At 37.1% G+C, this 20,335-nt stretch overlaps 2 protein-coding genes across 3 annotated transcripts; one reads left to right on the top strand and one right to left on the bottom strand.

The window, feature by feature from the left end:
* Positions 1-5,180: 5,180 nt before the first annotated feature.
* On the top strand, positions 5,181-7,575 carry zgc:162144 (RD3 domain-containing protein). Its single transcript, XM_061726337.1, has 3 exons — positions 5,181-5,388; positions 5,596-5,903; positions 6,348-7,575. Exons 2-3 carry the CDS (start codon positions 5,596-5,598, stop codon positions 6,718-6,720), a joined length of 681 nt encoding a protein of 226 aa, XP_061582321.1. The 5' UTR covers positions 5,181-5,388; the 3' UTR covers positions 6,721-7,575.
* Positions 7,576-9,406: 1,831 nt separating this feature from the next.
* stx5a (syntaxin 5A) lies at positions 9,407-18,514 on the bottom strand. 2 transcript variants are annotated; one of them, XM_061725561.1, is made up of 12 exons: positions 18,372-18,514; positions 16,606-16,836; positions 15,912-15,982; positions 14,899-14,954; positions 14,728-14,798; positions 14,511-14,627; positions 14,144-14,200; positions 13,945-14,026; positions 11,703-11,789; positions 11,455-11,558; positions 11,213-11,334; positions 9,407-10,726 (listed from the first exon to the last, which is right to left on the bottom strand). In XM_061725561.1, the coding sequence occupies exons 2-12, from the start codon at positions 16,666-16,668 to the stop codon at positions 10,567-10,569; spliced, it is 990 nt and encodes a 329-aa protein (XP_061581545.1). In that variant the 5' UTR covers positions 16,669-16,836; positions 18,372-18,514; the 3' UTR covers positions 9,407-10,566. The 2 variants fall into 2 exon arrangements, with proteins under 2 accessions (XP_061581545.1, XP_061581546.1); XM_061725562.1 differs by lacking the exon at positions 11,703-11,789 and having other exon boundaries at positions 9,408-10,726; positions 18,372-18,513.
* Between the last annotated feature and the right edge of the window lie 1,821 nt (positions 18,515-20,335).

The following is a 20,335-nucleotide window of genomic DNA, read 5'->3' as shown; positions in this document are numbered from 1 at the left end:
CTTTCTTTACGCGAATAAAAGGGATAAAAGAAAAGTAACAGCTCAACGTAGCCTAATGTAGCGGAGTAAGAGTAACAGTTTCTTCTTCACAAATCTACTCAAGTAAAAGTAAAAAGTATAGTGATTCAAAACTACTCCTAAAAGTACAACATTTCCCAAAACTTACTCAAGTAAATGTAACGGAGTAAATGTAACTCGTTACTACCCACCTCTGAAAAAGTCCACCATTGTGCAATCTTGAAGAAATATGAACTTTTGAGCTGGGACAATATAATTAAATACTCAGGTTGCATCCTTAAAATCATCCATTGTCTGGCTCCACCTCCATTAAATATATGTATACAGAAAAACAGGAACAGGTTAACCAGAGCAGGATCTAGAAGTGACTGTATTGTCCCATTCAGAAAAAGTGCTTTTGGGCAGTCAGCGTTTTCATACCGAGCATCTCATAAATGGAACACAGTACCATGTCATACGAGACATACCCACCCTCACCTCCTTCATTAAACACTTAAGAACATGGCTTCTAGAGAATCAAGTCTGCACTCATATTACATTTTAGTGTATTTTATTGTATGTTTTATCTTATATCTTAGTGTATTTTATTGTATTTTCTTCTATTGTGTATTTATTAGTGTATTTTACTGCTGTGTGTCATCATTTCTTGGACTGTATGTAATGTGTGTGTGTCTGGAACCTTCTTTTACATCAACCTGCCCGGGGGACTAAACATGCAAATTAGCCACTGGCTATGATCTAGAATATTTGCATGGAAATGTTATTATTAATATGTACTGTCCCTGGTTATTTTCCTTTAAAAAGTAAAATACAAATACAAATACTTGAAGAAAGTAACTAAGTAAAAGTAGAAATACCATAACTGAAAAAGACTTTGGTGAAAGTTAAAATCACCCATAAGAGTAAAGACTTAAAGTAGCTCACATTAAATACACTCAAGTATCAAAAGTAAAAGTACAAGTATTTTATAGTACGATTGAAAAGAAGCAACACAACCAAAAATTATCCTTACCTTGGTTTTTTTTATTTCACTTTCAGGTGAATGAAATGTGGTATAGAATACAACACCAAAAATAAACTGTCTTTCTTGCTAAATATAATTCTTTGATTATTTTAATTTGTAACAAGTAACGAGGTGGCAAATGTCAAAGTATGAAGTAAAAGTATATTTTTTACTTACTTTTAAATGTAGTGAAGTAAAAGTAAAAGTCCTGATTAAAAAAAAACGCAAGTAAAGTACAAATCCTCAAAAAAACTACTTATACTTGTAACGAAGTACATCTACTTCTTTACTATACACCTCTGCCCAAGGCGGCCACTTCAAATACTGTACTTGGGATACTGTACGTGCTCATTTTGAAGAGGGTTATAATATATTGTATGTATAACATTATCTCAGAATCAGAATCAGAATCATGTTTATTTGGCCAAGTCAGGCCAAACAAGACAGGGAATCTGACTCGGTTATTTTCGCTCACTGTACAGTAAATAGGCAAATGGCAGCTCTTATTAACATATATACAATTTTTAAAAAAAGTTAAAGGTGCAGCGGTATGAGGTAGACATGGTTATTGAAAGGTGCATTCTTACAGCATATGATTGTGGTTATTATTATTATTGCACAGTGATTGATTACTCTGAGACTCTATGAGTGATGAGAGTTCATCAGAGCAACAGCTTGGGGGAAGAAACTGTCTCTGTGTCTGGAGGTTTTGGTGTACAGAGGTCTGTAGCGCCGTCCAGAGGGGAGGAGTTCAGACAGACCTGGGTGTGAGGGATCTGCAGAGATGTTATCTATTTTATTATATGTATTGCAATTTCTGCTCCTTCCTCCTTTCTTTCCAAATTATCAATGTGTAATATTGAATCGTGTTGTTAGTAACCTAAAAATTGAATACACACTCATTATATTACACAAAAGTTTTTCAAAAGGTTTGTACAGGGCAAAAAGTATGGAGGACCAAAACTGACATAATTAAAAATAAAAGCAGAAATGTATATACATTATTTAGTTTTTCCTTTTCCTTATACGTGCATTTTTGCGAAGAAATATTTTGTTTTTCCTTTTATATATACATGCATTTTCGTCAAGGAAAATGTACTTTTATTGTTTTTCCTTTTCCTTGTACATGCATTCCTTGTTTTTACATCCCCTTATCTCCTCTTTTTACTTTACCATAGGAGGGCTGCCCTTCTTGGTCTAGCTCCTTTACTATTGGTCAACAAATGAGAAGGATCCTGCTTCTTCTTGAAATGGTAGAGTTCAGTGGTAGGTACAAGTTTACTTTCAAAATTAAAGTACAGTGGCAAATACAACCTTTGAGAACTTTACTGAAACGTTTGCTAAAAATGCATAATTCAAAATAAGTTTAACAAAACAACATAGTTTCTCAGTTTCATCATTCATTATTCAGTGTTCTTTATCTACTTTTTGTTGTCGTTGAAATTGTTGTTACACTTTTCAATCAAACTGAGAAGGAAAAAAAAAATTGTACCATGTTGTACGAGGGAGATTTGATATAAATTATATACAAATGCAGTTAACTGATAATGAATATGTTTATACAAATGGTTTTATTTGTTTCCATAACATTACTTAGCTGCCATTTACTTTATGAATACAGCCATAGACAATTTGTTGTTGCCTTTCATGGAAAAAGATAACCCTCCTCTATCTATGAATACAAAAGTTAATCAAATACATCCTCATTTATTTCATATTTAAAGAACATTAGTTTGCAATTTTGATCTGATTGAATTTTTCTACATAATTAAATAAATGAAAATGGTATGAATAAGAATAATGGTGCCCTTTGGCTACTGTAGCACCAATCACTGCCTATCAGCGATCTCTGCAGCTTTCAATGAGAGTTCAGAAAATACTTTTTTTTCTTGTTTTCTTTACTTTTTAGTTGCAGTTGACCTTTTTGAGTCAACTGCTACAACTGTGTCAGATTAAATGGTGCCTTTTTTACACAGCTTCTTTTTTCAGTTCTCACCATAAATGTTCAAGGAGATCAAAATCAAGTTTCATAAAGCACCATTTAAAAGTATTCCAATATGTATGTATTTCTTTAATCACCTATTATTAAGTGCATTTAGCAGGAATTCAGCGCTGTCCTGTGGGAAAAAGGTTCTCCAAGTGCCTTAATTATCGAGAGGATGTGAAAGAGGAAGTGACCTAGGTGTGAGGAGTCTCTCCTTGTTCTCTCTTTGGATCGTTGTTGAAAAGGTAATGTTGTGCAGGCAGTAAGATACTTTCACCTTGGAGTTCAGCATGAGGGTCTTCCCTTTTATTCATCCCCACTATCCTTATGATATACCCTAATATACCCCTGCATTTGCTTTTTGAAACCACAACCTGGGCACAGCTTCAAAAATCTACTTTATGTTGTGCTTTTGGACACTCAAAGCAACTATGGTTCCATTCATACTTGGTAAACTACACATGTAGCCACAGCTGCCACGAGGCATACTGACGGAAATGTGGTAGCCAATCTGCCTCCAACCACCACTGGAACAGTCGGTTGAAAACCGCTGTGACAAGGTTAACACTCCATTGAAAAGAAGGTTAAAATTTATAATTTTTTTTACGATTGTCACTCCCTTATTATTACTCCGTTAATAGTGGCATACTAACATTTTTAATCAGTTTTAGTTTTGCTGAGTCATAAACTGAAGAATTAGACACATTTACATACACCATTCACACAGCAGTGATTCCCTCACCGGAGGTAAGGAGGAGGGTGACGTGTCCTGCCCAAGGACACAACGACAGATGAGGGGAGCGGGCTTCAAACCGCCAATCCTTCGATCGTCAGATGACCCGCTCTACCACCTGAGCCAACCTTTTTTTATTTTGATTGAAAATCGAGAAAAGACAAATATGCTATTCAGAACTTTACATTTTCACTTTCCATTTATGCACTGATAAACTGAAAATGTAATATTTGACAATATCTGTATCATTACCTGCTCTTTTTGAGCAGAGGTCTAGAGGTGTAGTAGTGCATCTTTAGTTTTGATACTAGAGTGAATTCTCTTCTTACAGTAGATGGCAGCATACCTCTTGTCCATCCATCCACAACCAGTATATTCCTATTCAGGGTCACAGGGGTCAGCTGGAGTCCGTCCCAGCTCTCTTTGGTGAAAAGCAGAGCTACACCCTATATAGAGAACGCCAGTCCATTGCAGGGCCACATACTCATATGCAGTGAGAAATTTAGAATCACAGATTAGCCTGACATACACTTTTTGGACTGTAGGAGGAAAGATGAGTAACATGAGTAGTGTGGAGAACATGCAATGTCTACACAGAAATGTCCCAGTAAAGATTCAAACCATGAGCATTCTTGCTCTGAAGCCTGGTTAATAAATTTTGCTTCCCAGTATGAGTTATTTTTGTTTTTTTTTTTATTTTATTTATATTTTAGTTGTTCTGAAGAGTTAAATTATTTCTGCTTCAGTTATAGCTGGAGTGTCAGCAATGGTAATTAGATTATGATAGTCATAACAACCCCTCATTCTTCCAGGTAGGCTCTGGATTTGGATGTAATCTGGGATTTGGTGGCTCAGTGCTGAGTGGTGTGGAAACCCAGAAACTAGCCTGTGGTTACAGACAGTGCTATATGCTGGTGGGAGAGAATGATAACAGAAGAGACTTCATAGGCATGAGAAAGAAAGATTATGTGGGCGGTTATGTCATGCTAGAGTAATGTTGGCCAAAAACAGTCTGGCAATTTTAGGTGTATTTTAAAGGTTTATTGTTTGCCCTCAGAGAAGTAATATCTCAGAAGTGCATCATGGTTTTTTTCAGGTTCTGTATTGTGTGAAATAGTTGTTATGTTTCAAAGTTACAAACCTGAAAGTATGCTTAAATTGCTGTCCAGGAATGACAATATCAGACATTGTTTGAGATTCCTTTGGGAATGTTTACTTGTATGCATGAGATGAAAACTGGAGATTCAAAAAATATGCACAAAAAAAGTGTAATGAAATTGAATCAAATGAAAAGGTTTGATTAGTTTTCAACACCATGCTTCGATGTAAACTGAACAAAGTGACAGCCCGTCCAGGCATTCACCCGTGTCATGAGGTAGGCTTATCTCATCACTCATTCTTTATTAATACGGGGTGACATTTATTCTCAATCCCAAACTCACACACTCGCACGCCTCACAGAAGTACACGCACTGTCTGCCAGGGACCGTCAAAGGTAGCCAGGCAGTCAGGTAGCTGCAGTCTCATTCATCCACTTTATCCATGGAGGCCTGCTGTTCATCTGGCTGCTGACAAAGTCTTTACCAAACAATTGGTGGATTTCTATCAGATAAGACTACCACATAGCTTTTTCAATCCAGTCTTTTGAAGGTAAGACTATAATTGAATATCCATGCTAGAAAACAAGAGAATAGATCAAATATATATATATGAAAGAAACAGCTTTGAGATGGTTTTAATTCCATTTAAATTACTTCTTTTTTAAAAACAGTATAGAAACAAATTTTCTTGATGTTAGACATGTGATTTATTTTATTTTCCTTGAAGAGAATTGTTCACTTTATTCTTCTTTTCCAGATGTTTCCTTGGTCTGCTGTTTTCTCCCTTGAGCCCAAAGTGCCAGGCCAGCGCACCAGTGAAGAGCTGGTAATCAACACGCTGATGTTAGAGCTCGGGGCCATGGTGAAGCGCACCGAGCGCATACGTTTGGAGAGGGCAACAGAGGGTCGGCGCCGCCGTCGCAGCTCTACCTCCACGGCCGACTACAGCTGGCTGGCACAAAACCCGACCCCACAGCCCTACCAGCTCACTCCCAATGACCTGCTGGAGCTGCAGGACCTCTGTTCCAAGATCCCACCTGCACAGTGTGGCCCTCTGATTGTAAGGTGAGAGAGACAAGATGCCACAGGGCAAAGATGCAGAAACAGGCAGAAGCAAGGGGAAACAATCATGAAATACAGCCAACATTGAATCTGAAGAAGGAACTAAAGAAGATGTAGCAGCAGGGTTTCAATCTAATCCCTTAAACAGCCTAAGCAATAACTTGCTGATACTCTTAAATCCTCATTCTTAAAATTTAAATGCTCATGATGACCTTACATAGAACTAAAACTCCTGCTCCAGCTTACCGCAGACTTATTTTTTTACATTTTACTGGTCCACAGCTGAATGGATTGGTTTGTTAGGGGTTTATGTAAAACAATACTAAGAAAAATAAGAACCAATTTTCCTACATGTTTGATAGAATAAATGACTGAAAGTGTTCATGTAAAGTCATTGGGAAGTAGAGAGAATTTAGTCCAACTTCTACCTGCCTCATCCTGCTTCAGGTTCAGGAGGATGGTGTCACAGATGGAGCCTGAAGTTCACGAGGTCCCCCGGCTTTTTCGCACAGTGCTGCGCGACTGCATGGAGGACGTCAATGGAAACGAAGACCTTCAGACTGCAAACCCTCATTTTGAGAAGCAGCAGCGTAGCAAGAGCCTCTCCTTTGTCAATTTCCGCACAAAGTTTCGCTCGGGGCAAATGTTCAAGGGCAGCGGCACGAGAGGCTCCAGGGGGAATCTAGAGCAGCAGGTGGATTGGTCTGATGAAGAGGAGGATGTAGATGCAGAGGAGGAAGCCATCAGTGCCAGGGCAAGGAAGGGGAGGAGCAGGAGCATGCCAGAGATCACCCCGCTGGAGCAGAGCGCTCAGGCGTGAGACAAGATAGGGAGTCGGAGGGGAGGAGAGGATGCAGGAAGATGGTGCAAGGAACGGCAAGAGGAGAGGAGTCGGCAAAGGGAGGAGATGGAGTCAGTTAGAGGAGAGCGGGAGGGAGATGGGCCTCGATTATAGAGGATGCTAATGAACAGAGAGGAACGGAAAGATGGCAGGATATATTTAAAAACCTTGTCTATCTTACTTATTTGGCTTATTTTTTATGCTGCACTGATGGTTGAACACCTGTCAGTTTTTAACCATACAGTGGCTCTTTAAGACAGTCGGTTGAAAACCGCTGTGACATGGGCATAGGCCTACTAACATTTTTAATCAGTTTTAGTTTTGCTGAGTCATAAACTGAAGAATTAGATGCATTTACATTTTGACCTGACAATGATGACGGTGCTAGATCTAAAGCTTGTGCACAAACAAAGTTATAACAATTTACATTTACAGCAAATTTGTGATTAGCACAGAATTTCTGCCATTGCTTGTTCAGATTTTTTCCGTCTGCAGCAAAGTGGTGGATCAACTAAATTGTTATAAAGTCATGTAGCAGCCGTGAATAAAAATATATATGATGTAAATCTTGCATAACCGTCAGTTGGCTCTGAAATCAAACCAGAAGTGCTCCTGGTGAATCATAATCACGTCTCATGAATTGCTCCTTTAAAGAACACAGCGTTCAATAGGCAGGCCAGCTGTCTTGTGCAATAGAAGGGGGCATTGAGCTCAGCCGCTCTTTTGTAAATACAGCAGCCACAGTTTGGCCCCAGATAACCACAGCTCTCCTTTCAACTGCAATAATGTCTCATGTTACTTTTTTTATTGTGAGGAAATAAACAGTTAATGTTCTGATCTTTTCTGTGTGATTAAAACATTACTTTTTCACTAAGATGTGTCTGTTTTAGTCTAAATATAAGAGCACGTCTGTGATATACTAAATGCAAATCTCTAATTTGGTACGGTTCGCCTGTTGAAAACCTAGGATTAAAATGGTGACATTTATACAGTTTTGACCACTGTTCACATACACTCATTATGAACTGTTTTATGGAAACATAATAGGTTTCTCATAAATAAAATAATGTGCTGAAAAAATAAATGTAATAGTGCAGATTCTAACTTATTTTGACTGATCAGAAATGATCTCACTGAAAATATACATGCTGTACAACTTGGTTTTTAAAGTTAAAAAATGTTTCAACTTGGCAAGGCCTCTTACACTCCTGTTAGTCATCATGACTGAATTGTGTCAACCAGTGAACATGTTTTCATGTTCACAGGTTGACAGCAGCCATCACTGACTGACTGGATGTGTAACTGATAAAATTGGGCTACAGGATAAAAGTTAAAGGATGGGTAGAATATATTTTTCTGTAGCACCTTCTTTTGGCCATATTACCTGAAATTATCTTTAAACACTAATCAGTAACAATAAATTAATAGCTTTCACATCAAGTCGGGAATAATTAATTTCCTGTGGAGGCACAAAGTCCTCAGAGCATTTGCTTGACTGCCAAATGTTCACACAGTCATTGAATGTTTGTGTCTTGGTAGTGAGAGTTTAGATTCAGGTCTAAAGGCACTATACCCAACCTTTAATGCAGAAATCATTGCAGGCTTTTCATTCCTTTCCACTCCCAGCGTTCTCTGATTTGAGCCGGTATATTTAGGTGAGTCATCTCGGAGCCTTTCATTCGTGGCAGATTCTGTTGGCATCAGTTTAAACATTTACATGTTGGATGGTGTGCGGATTGTGGACACTTGGCCACAGTTTGAAGGAATAAATAAACTGTCCATCTTAACTGAGCTTGAATGGTCAAGAGCAACCCAAGGGCCATGGAAGCATGGAAGGTCTGTCATGAACTTGGAAGATGTTGGAGCACCAGCGTTTACATAGTTGTGGACCACCATCTGAGAGAGACTCACCTGCTTCAAAAAGCAGCACCTTTAAATTCAGTTACTTTTCTCTCAGCTGCAAAAAAAAATCAAAAAAAAAAATCAATCAATGATCAAACTATTGAGCCCCAAGAACAATGTACAAGATGTCAATCACAATGGTGATACAATAATGCACCTTTACTGCTTTGCTGCCAGTGGAAGTATTACATTTATTGATATGTAGAATATAAAAGTACTTTGGAGTTAATATAACTAAAAGGTATGCAGCTGAAACTTGATAAAAGTTGGTGTTCAAACAAAATTGTAGAAAACAGCCAAATGGTTGTTGTACAGATAGTTTTGGAAATGACAAGTTTCACCCCAATGAAAAAAAAGTGGGAGAGAAAGTGTGTTGAAAGTCTTTGGAAACAAACTTTAATCTCCCAGCAAACCTTCCAAAAACAGTGCACAAGTTCACAGTGGCCAGAGTTCAGCTGAAAGCTTCTCGATGAAGCAAAAGCAGAAAAAGAAAAATAATCTTTTGAGTCACTGAAACCCAAATTGCCATGTTTTTAAGTGCATGAATGAATATAAAAAACATGACATAAGTGTAAAGAACTCTTCAGGGCATGTGCATTGCAATAGATGGATAAATATAAAAGGTCATACACCGAAGAAGTAAATACATTAATAATAATAATAATAATAACTTGCATTTATATAGCGCCTTTCAAAGAACCCAAGGTCGCTTAACAACATTGAATGAACTAGAGCATTGCTTTTGTATATACAAGCATTATCCCCAAGAAAATCTCAGACACGAGTACCAGGATCCAAATATTTTTTTTTATTAATGTGCACTCTTATCAATACATCATCATGACTATTTGCACTTTATACACTGAAGTCAAGGCATTTGGCTAAAAAACAGGAGAGAAAAAAAAGGAATAATGTCTTCTTTCTAGTCAAAAGCTGTGGTCATTTAAATAACATCCTATACATTAGATACAGAGGGGGAGTAACTACAGTGGACACCCGACCAGGCACTTCCAGGGAGTCTGGCTGTTTGAGTCATTAAGGGGTCTTCACAACCAGAGGAACCCCTTCATTAGTCCTGATCTTTTCTGCGGCACTGCAGAGGTTTAAACCTTTTAAACCGTTACAACGACCTGATCACTGCGAATCAAGAGTTTCATTTAAAACAATACTTTTATGTAACTTTACACTTTTTACAGCTCATGCTTCAAATACACATCAAACTTGAGTTCAGCTAGTTGTAAACTGCTTCACTGAGCATATTTGTATTGTGTCACAGTTCAATAAGTGTACCCATTTGGCAAATAAACGTTGCATATAATGAATGCAAACCAGAATGCAACTGGGGGAAAAATATATATATATATATTTCACATCACAACTGAATAGTGGCAAGTTAAGAATATCTGGTAAATGATATATAGTCAAGCTCTTCCAATAAAAGAAGGTGAACTAAGAAGCAAAGAAATTAAGAAAAAACTTAAGTTCTATTGTTTGGCTTTGAAATAATAAAAGAAAGACAAGAGAGAAAACAAAAAAATCAAACTATAAAACAGTTTGCAGAATCAAACCATTAAATTACAGCCATTTTGATTAGATGCTCAGGAATAATTGGTCAAAGTATAACCCAGAGCAGTCTTCTGCTGCATCTCTATACAAATGGATTTTTTAGATCATTTACTTATGTTATTTGGACAGAATTCAACCTCTTCCTTCACCACTCATCTGTTGAATGAAGTGTCTGCAGCTTAGGAATAACAAGTCTATATGTTTGAATGATCCCAAGCTTTCATTTGACCGGTTTATAGAAGTCTGTCCTCCAAATATGTTGTCTGGACTTTTTTTTTTCCCCCGGTCCAACTTTACCTTCACCTTCCCTCATTCAATGTGCTTTTCTTCTCCTTTCAACCATTACTTTTTTTTTATTTAAGCAAAGAAGACGACAAAGATTATGAAGAAGACAATGAGAACAAGAAAGATCTTGATCATCAGCCAGCGGTTGGAGGAGACTGACTGGAAGTATTTGAGAATTTCTGTGTGGGCAGCCTCCACGTTCAGCTGGGTGTCCTCCACATTGGCGTCGATCCTGCGAGAGTGAGGCAGCAGGGAATGAGACGACAGTCACATGTCAACTTCCTTTCAAGTCTAAAGAAGTTCCGTTGAGCAACCAGAGAAAGCTTTGAGCATCTGTTTATTTAAGTTTGTGAATTTTAGCCTACAGTTGCCATTAATGATTGATTGACTAGATGAGTTCAACCACACCAGGGCTGTCATTACTCTGATTGTCTGCATATTTCTCACCAAGGTTTTGTCTTGTCAAAAGTCATTTTATTTAATTAAATAAGAGACTGGCTGATTGGAAAAGTCTTCTAACAATTAACTGATGACGTCCCTGACTAACTTGCAACGTACTTGTGCCAGATACTGAATCACGAGTTGCCCTCTTTATGCTCATTGTCTGAGTATGTTTGGCAGAAGAAAAATACTGAAACAAGATTAACTTTTTTAAATGTGATTTACAATGTAAAATAATTTGTGGTAAAGACTAGAAAAACACAGTTATATATCTCACCTCTGGATGGTCTCCTCTTGTTCCTTGACCATGTGTGCCAGCTGCTGGAATATGGAGCCCAACTCCACAATGGTGCTTTCTATGTTCTGCATGGTGTCTGCACGGCTTTGGATATACGTGTCCTAAAATGCCAACATGAAGGTGTATTTGTTTAAGAAAAAAGAAAAAACATTACATGTCCACACACTTAAAAATCAGACTTTTTCCCCCCCTCTTCTCCATCCGTCTGACAAGCACGCTACCTGATCATCAATGAGTTGGAGCTGCAAAGGATTACTAGAAGAGCCCATATCAATAGCCACGTCCCCAGAGTTCCGGCTCTCATCTTGCATCAGAACTGAGGAACCTGAAATGAAACAAAAGGTAAAACACAATCATGTTCAACGACTTCAGGCAAAAACTATAATGAGGGGAAAAGAAGAAATAACAGCAGGAACATACAGTTAACTAGTTATACCCGCTGGGAGAGTTGAACTTTCCAGGGAAATACCTTTTAAATTTGTGGTGGTATAGCCCTGGTAGTCATTTCGCTGCTCGCGAGCTGCATGCGGCTCCTGGGCCCCTTTTTTGCGGCTCCCTAAAATATTTTTTAATTTTTGCATTACAGAGGACCAAATACAGAAATAATCATGCACAAGGACTTTGAGCAGTTCCCTACACAGCAGCTGTTTGAACATTTAGTGCACTGGCTGTAAAAAATGTCATGACATCGATGCCCATTTTTGAGAAAGCAACATTCTTATATAAATGATTTATGAAAGTGAATTATTACATAATTTTAATTATAAAATAACTAGTAAAAGCACAATGAAATCATATCAGAGTACTGTAATGGAATTAACCATTTTCATATGCATAAGTTAGCCTGTCATGGGTCCCAATTAAGGGCAACATTCTAATGAGAACGTTGTTCATAATGGAAATATAATTTCACCGACAGGTGGACGTAAGGTATGGGCCAAGCAATTAAGGCTAAAAACATCCGTCATCTGTATGAAAAGTTGATTAAGGTTATTCACAAAAAAATAAAACATTACAAACACCTCATACCTGATCCATATTACGACATAGCATTACTTAAAATAAGAATATGCATGAGGATTAACCTAAAATAAACAGGTTGCATGAATATTGAACTGGTGGTGATAAAAATACATGCACAGGAAGGATATCGCCTGGAACATATTTGCTGTTTATAAACACATACGCAAATATATCATAGCTGCCAAATGTAGCACACATCTGCATTATGCACAGTCAAAAAAAACCACAATGTGTATGTGAAATGCCACATACACATGAACGCTAGAGCAACTAGTGTACTGTAGCTAAGTGCAGCAGTCGATCGCAAGTGACCAATCAGGGAGCTCTGCTGCAGTTATGGCTTCCTGAATCTTGTATTGAACAAGGGGCGCAATTAAAAGCAATGTCATCAACTTTGTGGAGAGCATATGCAAAATACTGTCAGTGTTTGTCATTGTCAATTCCCCACATCAGCCAAAGCAGAGAAAGACTGATCCTCATGGCATTGATTTAACAGCACCACAGTGTTTCCTCTGCCGCGACCACAACAGCAGCAAATCAGTCCAGATGTGGACACCAGCTGCACCGTCCACTGAAAATGCATTTATTTTGGCTTTGCCCTTTCACCAGATCACTCTACAACTTCTTGTTTGTACATTTGTTATTATGTCTCTGCACATTTTAATGTACACTGGAGACATTTTCTCTTTAGCTTCCTTCAGAATAACTTAAGAAAAAACAAGAATATTTGTGAATGTCTTAACAGTCTTTTAGTCTTGTTCTATATCCATAAGTGTCTATTCTCTAACAGATTAATTTCTTTTTTTTTTTCTGAAGTCAAAACAATAATGAGCTTCCATTTTTTCCAGTTTTAAAATTACATCTTTTATTTTTTCATTTCATTTGTACTGCTACTGTGCTAAATATACTGTAAATACTCTGTTATATAATTGAAATGTACTGTGAAAATACAAACACACAAAAAAACATCCTCTTTCATCCTTGTTGCCTTTTTGTTTTGGTTTTCTTTTCAACTATGGGTTTCTATTCTGCCCCCAAGCGGAGACATTCAGTATTGCGCGTATTGCCAGCATCGTACTGAAGCAAGAAACATTCACAGCGGTGCTGGTTGTATACATGATCGGACCTGACAACTTGATCAACTTGCAAGTATATCCCAGGCCTGTGATCTCCCTGCACTCTTCAGAAGGTCTCTGATAAGAGGCCGGTTTAGTTTTAGGACCAACTACACAGTATGACACTATATGAAACAGTCTCCAAGTCAAAACAAACAAAAGGTCTGTTCACACTACTGCCCTCTTCAAACCTGACAGCACACATTTTTGAATGAGGGGCAGGAAATGTCTTGAGGTTTTAAGTTGAGACGATTTTATATTCTTAGACAGACACAGGCGTCATGCATGTGAAGTTACACCACTCAGTATAAAACCATAAATCACCTTTTACCTTATGCAACAAACTGTTTAGCTTGTTATTTAAGCATTAAAGCCACATGTTAGCGCAAGGCATGTTAAGGGTTTAAACATTTTGCCACACTAACAAAACGCATCTTAACCAGACCTTCTCCAACAAACAAACATCACCGATGTTTTACATTTAACCACCGTCGTCATTACTTAAATATAAGAACCATGTGAAATTCATTGTATGCGACCGCAAGCGTGAAGCCAAAATGTGCACGGACTTACTAAAGTTGTTGGCACCCATGGAAGAAGACGACACAGGAGGCTGGGAGAACTGTTCTTTCCTGCTACGCTGCTGCTTCAGATTCTATAAAGAGTCAAAATCATGAAGTGTCAAATGGAGAAGAAACCTCTGAGGGAATCCAAAGTTTTGTGATTTACATTTACTTCCTTTGAATAATGGCATTTACCAATGACTACTCACCTCTGTCCTGACCTCTAGAACTGATTTGAAGTCATTGGATATTGAAGCCAATTTGGACTGTGAACAAACAAAAACAAAGTTAAAAACAAAGCTTGTGGAGGGCTACACATGCTGAACAGTTCAAATGCAAATTTGACTAAATATTAACCAACTGCATAAATACTTCTGATGAGAGAAAGGGAGAAAAAAAACTATTATTCTTCTGTCATTTCACTTTGACAAAGAGCAAAAAATGTTTTACTCCTAACTGACTAATAACAGGAAGTTTCCTCAACTTTACTGTCTGTCTGACATGGAGAAAAATATTTACAAGACTGTTCTTAACTATATGTACATTTCTGGATGCCGTAGAAGTCAAATAATGTACCTGTAATGACACCACTATAGTGGTTGAATGGGTTTGGATGTGTCGGCCACGTGGACTTCCACGAGACTTCACCAAGTCCTGCAGCTGTGCAATTTGTTTGTTTAGACTGTTGATGTCCTGCAGGCATAAAGAGAGAGAGAGAGAAGTAAGCCAAACATTTTAAATGCATACGGTTTTAGATAGCCTCATTTAATGGGATGTTATTACTTCAACTCACTTGTTTAATGATGTATGTTAGCTCCTCAATCTCCACCGTCTTGTCGTCAAATAGAGATTTTCTTTTTGCCACTAAAACATCGGAGTGACAGGTAACAGGACGTGTAAAATAGTTGATCAAATATTCAAACATTTTTAAAGTTGCAGAAATTACATTAAAATGAACACTTACACATCGTAAGCTTTTCGAGTTTGGCAAATGTGTTGCTTAAGTCTTTCCCAATTCTCCTACAAGGACACAGATAGAGATGTAAACATTCTATTTATACACATAGTGAAGGAGATCTTTCTGGCGGTTCAGATTCCTACAAGGTACCCATGAAGATTTTAATATATTCTTTTAATTTATAACTCTCTGCTTACACCCTTTACATTAAGCCTGGTGGAAGAGGTCCTGGACCAATTTCTCCAGGTTAGCTTCAAATCAAGCATACTTCAAACATAGGCTGGTTTCCATTAAAGTTATACATTTAACCTCCTGGTATTTATCTTTAAAATGTTGTGGAGATGATCTCATTATGTTAGAATGTATTCTTATCACATATATCTAACTTTCGTGGCACATGACTAAACAGCATCTGGGGTTAATTTGAATAAGTGTTCAGAATCCTACGGATCAGCAGCTGATTATCAGCACTGAGTAAATAGCAGTGAGGTTCAAACATTCCTGCATCTTTACCTACTATAACAGCATTTGAGTGTAATAGATCAGAAAAAAAAAACTCTCAAACACCTCTTTAAGATAATGCAATGTACTGGGCAGTTTAAAATTAATTGAAAGAGAAACCAACATGCCTTTCTTAAATAAAAAAACTGTAAAGGGCTTTAAGTTTTCCACGGTAGTGTAGCTTCACATATAGCTCTAACGATGGAGACAATATCCTTAGGCATAATAAAAGTTTTATTGACTTAGGGTGAAACTTTTTTTTCTTTTAAACTACATCGATGCATTAGTGTGATTAAACCCTCAAACATAACAATGACTGTTCAGTATGCCTAATCATGTTGAAAAGTGATATTTTAAGCTGACTCAAGAGAATTTAGATATCTTTAACTCTGCTATTAAGGTCCAGTAATGGTAGAAGGTAATAATGCAACAGTTGATACATCAACATAAAAGCACACTTGCAATTTGCAAACACGCATGGGCTTTTGAAAAACATAAGAAAGCTATGAGGATCTTACTTGGCCATAACTGTGAAGTCACTGCGTTGTCTGAGAGCGCTGAGAGCTGGTTTAGTGGGCTGGACTCCATTCTGCCAGGGATGATAAAATAAATAACAAGAATAAGAAAAAAAAAAAAAAAAAGAAAGGAGCGGAAAAAACACAAGATGGAGAAAATATGGATAAGAAATTTAAGATATAACAGGGCTCATCCACATTACGTAAATTGAATCCTTTGATTAAATAAATGGTAATTTAGTGGTCATTATTTTGATCAGCTACTGGTCATTAAAAATATTTTGATATCTTGATTTAATGCTTTCATATCAATTCAAAACTAACACCAAGAGCACTTTGTCAAGTTACCCAGTTTCTTTCATTTCTTTAGGCAAGGCAAGTTTATTTGTATAGCACAATTTAACAACGAGGTGATTCACAGTGCTTTACAGAGACATTAAAACATCACATAGTAGAAATAAAAAGCATGATTTGAATCCCTTTTAATTTTGGAATATTAAGATAGCCTAATATAAAATGATCCACTACCATCTCACCAAAAAGAAGTGGAACCAAAACAAGACACAGAAAGTAAAACCAAACGTTAGCAAAAATAACACAGATATTAGCTAATTATGTAGTTACGTCACATTACTGTACTATAATCATCTGTAAACATTAGACTGTGATGAAGTGACTGGTGTTTACTCTAACACACCTGTCTGCCCTGGAGAGATTTGCAGGCTGACTGGAACTCGAGGGTCCGGTCCCGGCACGTCATCTTGCCGTGGGTAAAGGATCACCAGAAGCCACCTGTAGACCAGAAGCCACCTGAGACCACAGAGTCCTCCTGAAGTCTGCTTGGGCGGTGGACACAAGAACCTCTCGACGTGTGGACGGACTCAAAGCCAAGGTGGAGTTTCCTTCATATATCTATGACCACACATGTCTGCAATAACGGAGAAAAAAGCATATTTGAGCCTCACAGCACAACATTTAGAAATTCACCAAATAAACCACTGATTTCAGCCCAAATAGATCGACAAGAAGTCGATCGACTACAAGCAAAACATTTTGCATTTCAATCAGTGGAGTGAGGCTATGGAACAGTCTGAGTAAGGAGCTGAAACAATGTCCAACCATCTACACGTTCAAAAGCAAATACAAAGAAAAGATTTTTGCCAAATACTGGGAAGAGGAGACATGAGGTAGTGATTGTGTGGGGATTCAGCATAATGTACGTATATAAAATGGTATATATAATAATGATTATATTGTTTATAAGTGTGTGTGTATATATATATATATATATATATTTTTATTTTTATACACACCCTTCTCATAACCTCTGCTCTCCACGCTGTACAGTCTCTTGCCAAGAACCACTTAATTTATCACTCCTTGCAATTTATAGTATGTTTTTTGTTTTGTTTTCATCTTTGTTTTTTTTTTGTCTTTGCTTGTTTGCTTGTTACTTGTCCAATATATCCATTCTTTTTCAATATTTGAACCCAAATTATTAGTTTTGTTTTGTATAAAACCTCCTGAGTCGAGTGTTTTAATGTCTTTTTGTGTATTTATATAACTTTGTTCTTTTTCATCTTAGCTCCCCCCTCCCCTTAGGCTGCACTTGAAAATAAGAAATGTGTTCTTAATTTGCTTGCCTGGTTAAATAAAGGAAATATATAAGCCTTGGCTTCAGCCTATACCTTTTCAGTGCCATTTAATATATTGGAACTTTTTTTTTTAATGTTGTATTATGTTGTATCCAAATGGACCGAAATAAAAAAACTCAAAATCAAAAAAAAAAAAATCAATATGTTTTATATGTATATTATTTATAATTGCTCTGGTATATTATTTATTTATAATGCTCAGGTATAATATTGCATTGAAGTGCTGTAATATTTTTATAATGTAATAACAGGTATATTTTTTGAGAGAGTAAAGCTTGCTGTTATATTTATATTTATTTTTGTATTCAAGCAAAACTCAAATAGAAACAAGGGGTAAGACCTCAAGTTTTTTTACTTCCTCCTACTCCTTTTCGGGCATGAAGGTTTATTTCCCTTTCATTTGTTTAATGACGGTTTATTTGTATTTTTTTCTAATGTTTTGTGTAATTGTTTTTCTTTTTTTATTATTTAATATGCTCGAAATAAAGATTTAAATCAATCGACGGCGCGACCATCAATATCATGACTACCAGAGCGACTGGCAGGTAGCACAGGCTAAATAACAGCATAATATATAATAAATATACATGTAAAACAAAGCCTAACATAGATATGATTGTGTAACAGCGAGGCCGCTCATCACAGCTGATCACGGCCCCACGGCTAACGTTAGCTGCGGAATGCTAACCGTCTTTTCCTGCGGTTTCATCGCTCTTACCGTGAAATAACTCGATCCATTTACGTTTATAATGTCCAATCAAATGATATATCTTATCTAAGAGAAAAAAACTAATAATTTCCTACTTACTTGGGATATAATGACACTATTCTCCGAAGCTCTCGATGTTTCTGGTGAGAAGTAAATCAGCCCGGAGTTAAAGTTCCGACCAGGGTCATTTCCGGAATGACGTCACTGCCACGTATACTTCACTGACTCCAAGACGCGGCAGCGCCTGCAGTACCGCCACGTGGCCGCCAGGGGGCGACAGCACACCGGCTCACAGGCAGCAGTCATTCTGCAGTAGTTTGACATTGAGGAGGACGTCAGTAAATCCAAAACAAAAATATACAATTTCAACGATGACGCAGTAAGGCCTAAAACCAATTCCTCTCGTGGTTCTGAATTAAAGTTATTTACAAATAAAAGCCATTTTAACAAGGTTAATGAAAAAAGATAGCTTCATGTCCTGAGATTGTGTGCCTTATTTATTTGATGTACAAAATTATGTGAATCAAAACTTATAAACCTTCTCAGTGAAATGTTCCTATAGAAGAGAATAAACTTTGCTATGTAATGTATTGATCAAAATAAGTGAATTAAACAGAGATGTACAGAGGTCATTTAAAAGATCAAGATAGATTAATATCTTAATACACAAAATGATTATTGTTATCATGTCTCCTTACACATTGTGTTTGAATAGTTTAAAAAATAAGTTTTTTAATGTTTTTTTATCCAGCAAGCAAAGTGCAGTCTTTTTATGTTTTTTTATGTAATTTATTTATTATTTGTCTGTCCTGTTTATTTCTGTTCTGTGTCGTGCTGCTGTGACAAATGAATTTCCCCTCGGGGATGAATAAAGTCTACTTTACGTTACCTTACTGTACCTTTATGTTTTCAAATAAAATAAGACAAATGCTATATTAAAAGTCTGATTCTTAGTTGGACCAGAATCAGAATAAATATACAGATTTTTCACATAATTTTACAATACATTTTTATTTCAGAGTAACAGTTCATATTTATGATGCAGCTATGTCATTGGTAGTAGTATATCATATGACATGGTTTATCACATGGTATCATATGTTATATTATAGCTGTGTATTATGTGATAAAATAGAACTAGTTTGATAACATTTTGATGGCCAATTTTAAGTCTGATTTTACAGAAGCAATGCAGTTGAGATGTTAAGAAACTAAGGCAGACCCAACAGCAAGACCAAAGATAGCAGATGAAGGTTTAGGTAGTTTATCTACAAAGTCGACCTCAAACAATGATGGTGGTGGTTTGAGGTTTACGTTTTGAAGTGCTAAAGGAGAGACTGAACTGTGTGGTCTTGTTTCCTGGTGAAAAGACTTTGAGGCACTGGAGCTCATTGATGGAAGCCACTGCAAATGAGGGAGAATCATGAAGCAAATTAGTTTAAAGAGTGCTCCACAAAGATTTTAGTCAGAGATACACAAGAGTACAGCAAGCTGCACCGCTGAGGAATTGAAAAAAATATGACAACGTGGCAGAGACAGTCTGGGGAATAAATGCAGCTGCTGATTAACCTCAGATGAGCTGCAGCCTACAGGTGTAAGAAAGAGGAGAGCTCCAGCACACATGAGCCACGCCCAGACCCTGCAAAATACAAGGGAGGAATCATAAAAGCTATACATAGGAGGAAAAGAAAAAAGAAAAATGTATGAAATTATCTAAAACCACAGAAAATGTCCACACCATCAAATGAGTTTCATTTACAAAATGATTATGAACATGTTCGAGGCTTCTGAATAAAGAACAATCAAAGTTTATATTGTATGTTTCATCCTGAAGCAGTTTACTGTAGTTTAATAACAATCACTTATTATAGAAAGTAGTATGTCATTTCAGAAAAAAAAAGTGTGCCAGAACTGACATTTAATTTACTCCAAGCAGAGAAGACTGAAGACAGACACAGGTTATGATTGGCTGCTGCATCAGGTGAGTCGACCCACAGGCATGGTATGGAAAGAGGGAGATAAGATCCAGCAGCATTTCTGATGTCCTCTCACTCCTGCTGGTA

This window comes from Cololabis saira, chromosome 7 (assembly GCF_033807715.1).
Source record: "Cololabis saira isolate AMF1-May2022 chromosome 7, fColSai1.1, whole genome shotgun sequence".
Taxonomy (NCBI): Eukaryota; Metazoa; Chordata; class Actinopteri; order Beloniformes; family Belonidae; genus Cololabis; species Cololabis saira.
This window is presented reverse-complemented; position numbering and strand designations above follow the sequence as displayed.

Bases quoted from the DNA above. Each gene is read 5' to 3' on its own strand.
- zgc:162144 (XM_061726337.1), top strand. From the start codon at position 5,596: ATGTTTCCTTGGTCTGCTGTTTTCTCCCTTGAGCCCAAAGTGCCAGGC. The intron at 5,904-6,347 runs GTGAGAGAGACA...ATCCTGCTTCAG, and splicing joins TGTGGCCCTCTGATTGTAAG to GTTCAGGAGGATGGTGTCAC.
- stx5a (XM_061725561.1), bottom strand. From the start codon at position 16,668: ATGACGTGCCGGGACCGGACCCTCGAGTTCCAGTCAGCCTGCAAATCT. The intron at 14,955-15,911 runs GTAAGATCCTCA...GTGTCCTTGTAG, and splicing joins GACTTCACAGTTATGGCCAA to GAGAATTGGGAAAGACTTAA. The intron at 10,727-11,212 runs GTGAGATATATA...TCACTCTCGCAG, and splicing joins CAAGAGGAGACCATCCAGAG to GATCGACGCCAATGTGGAGG.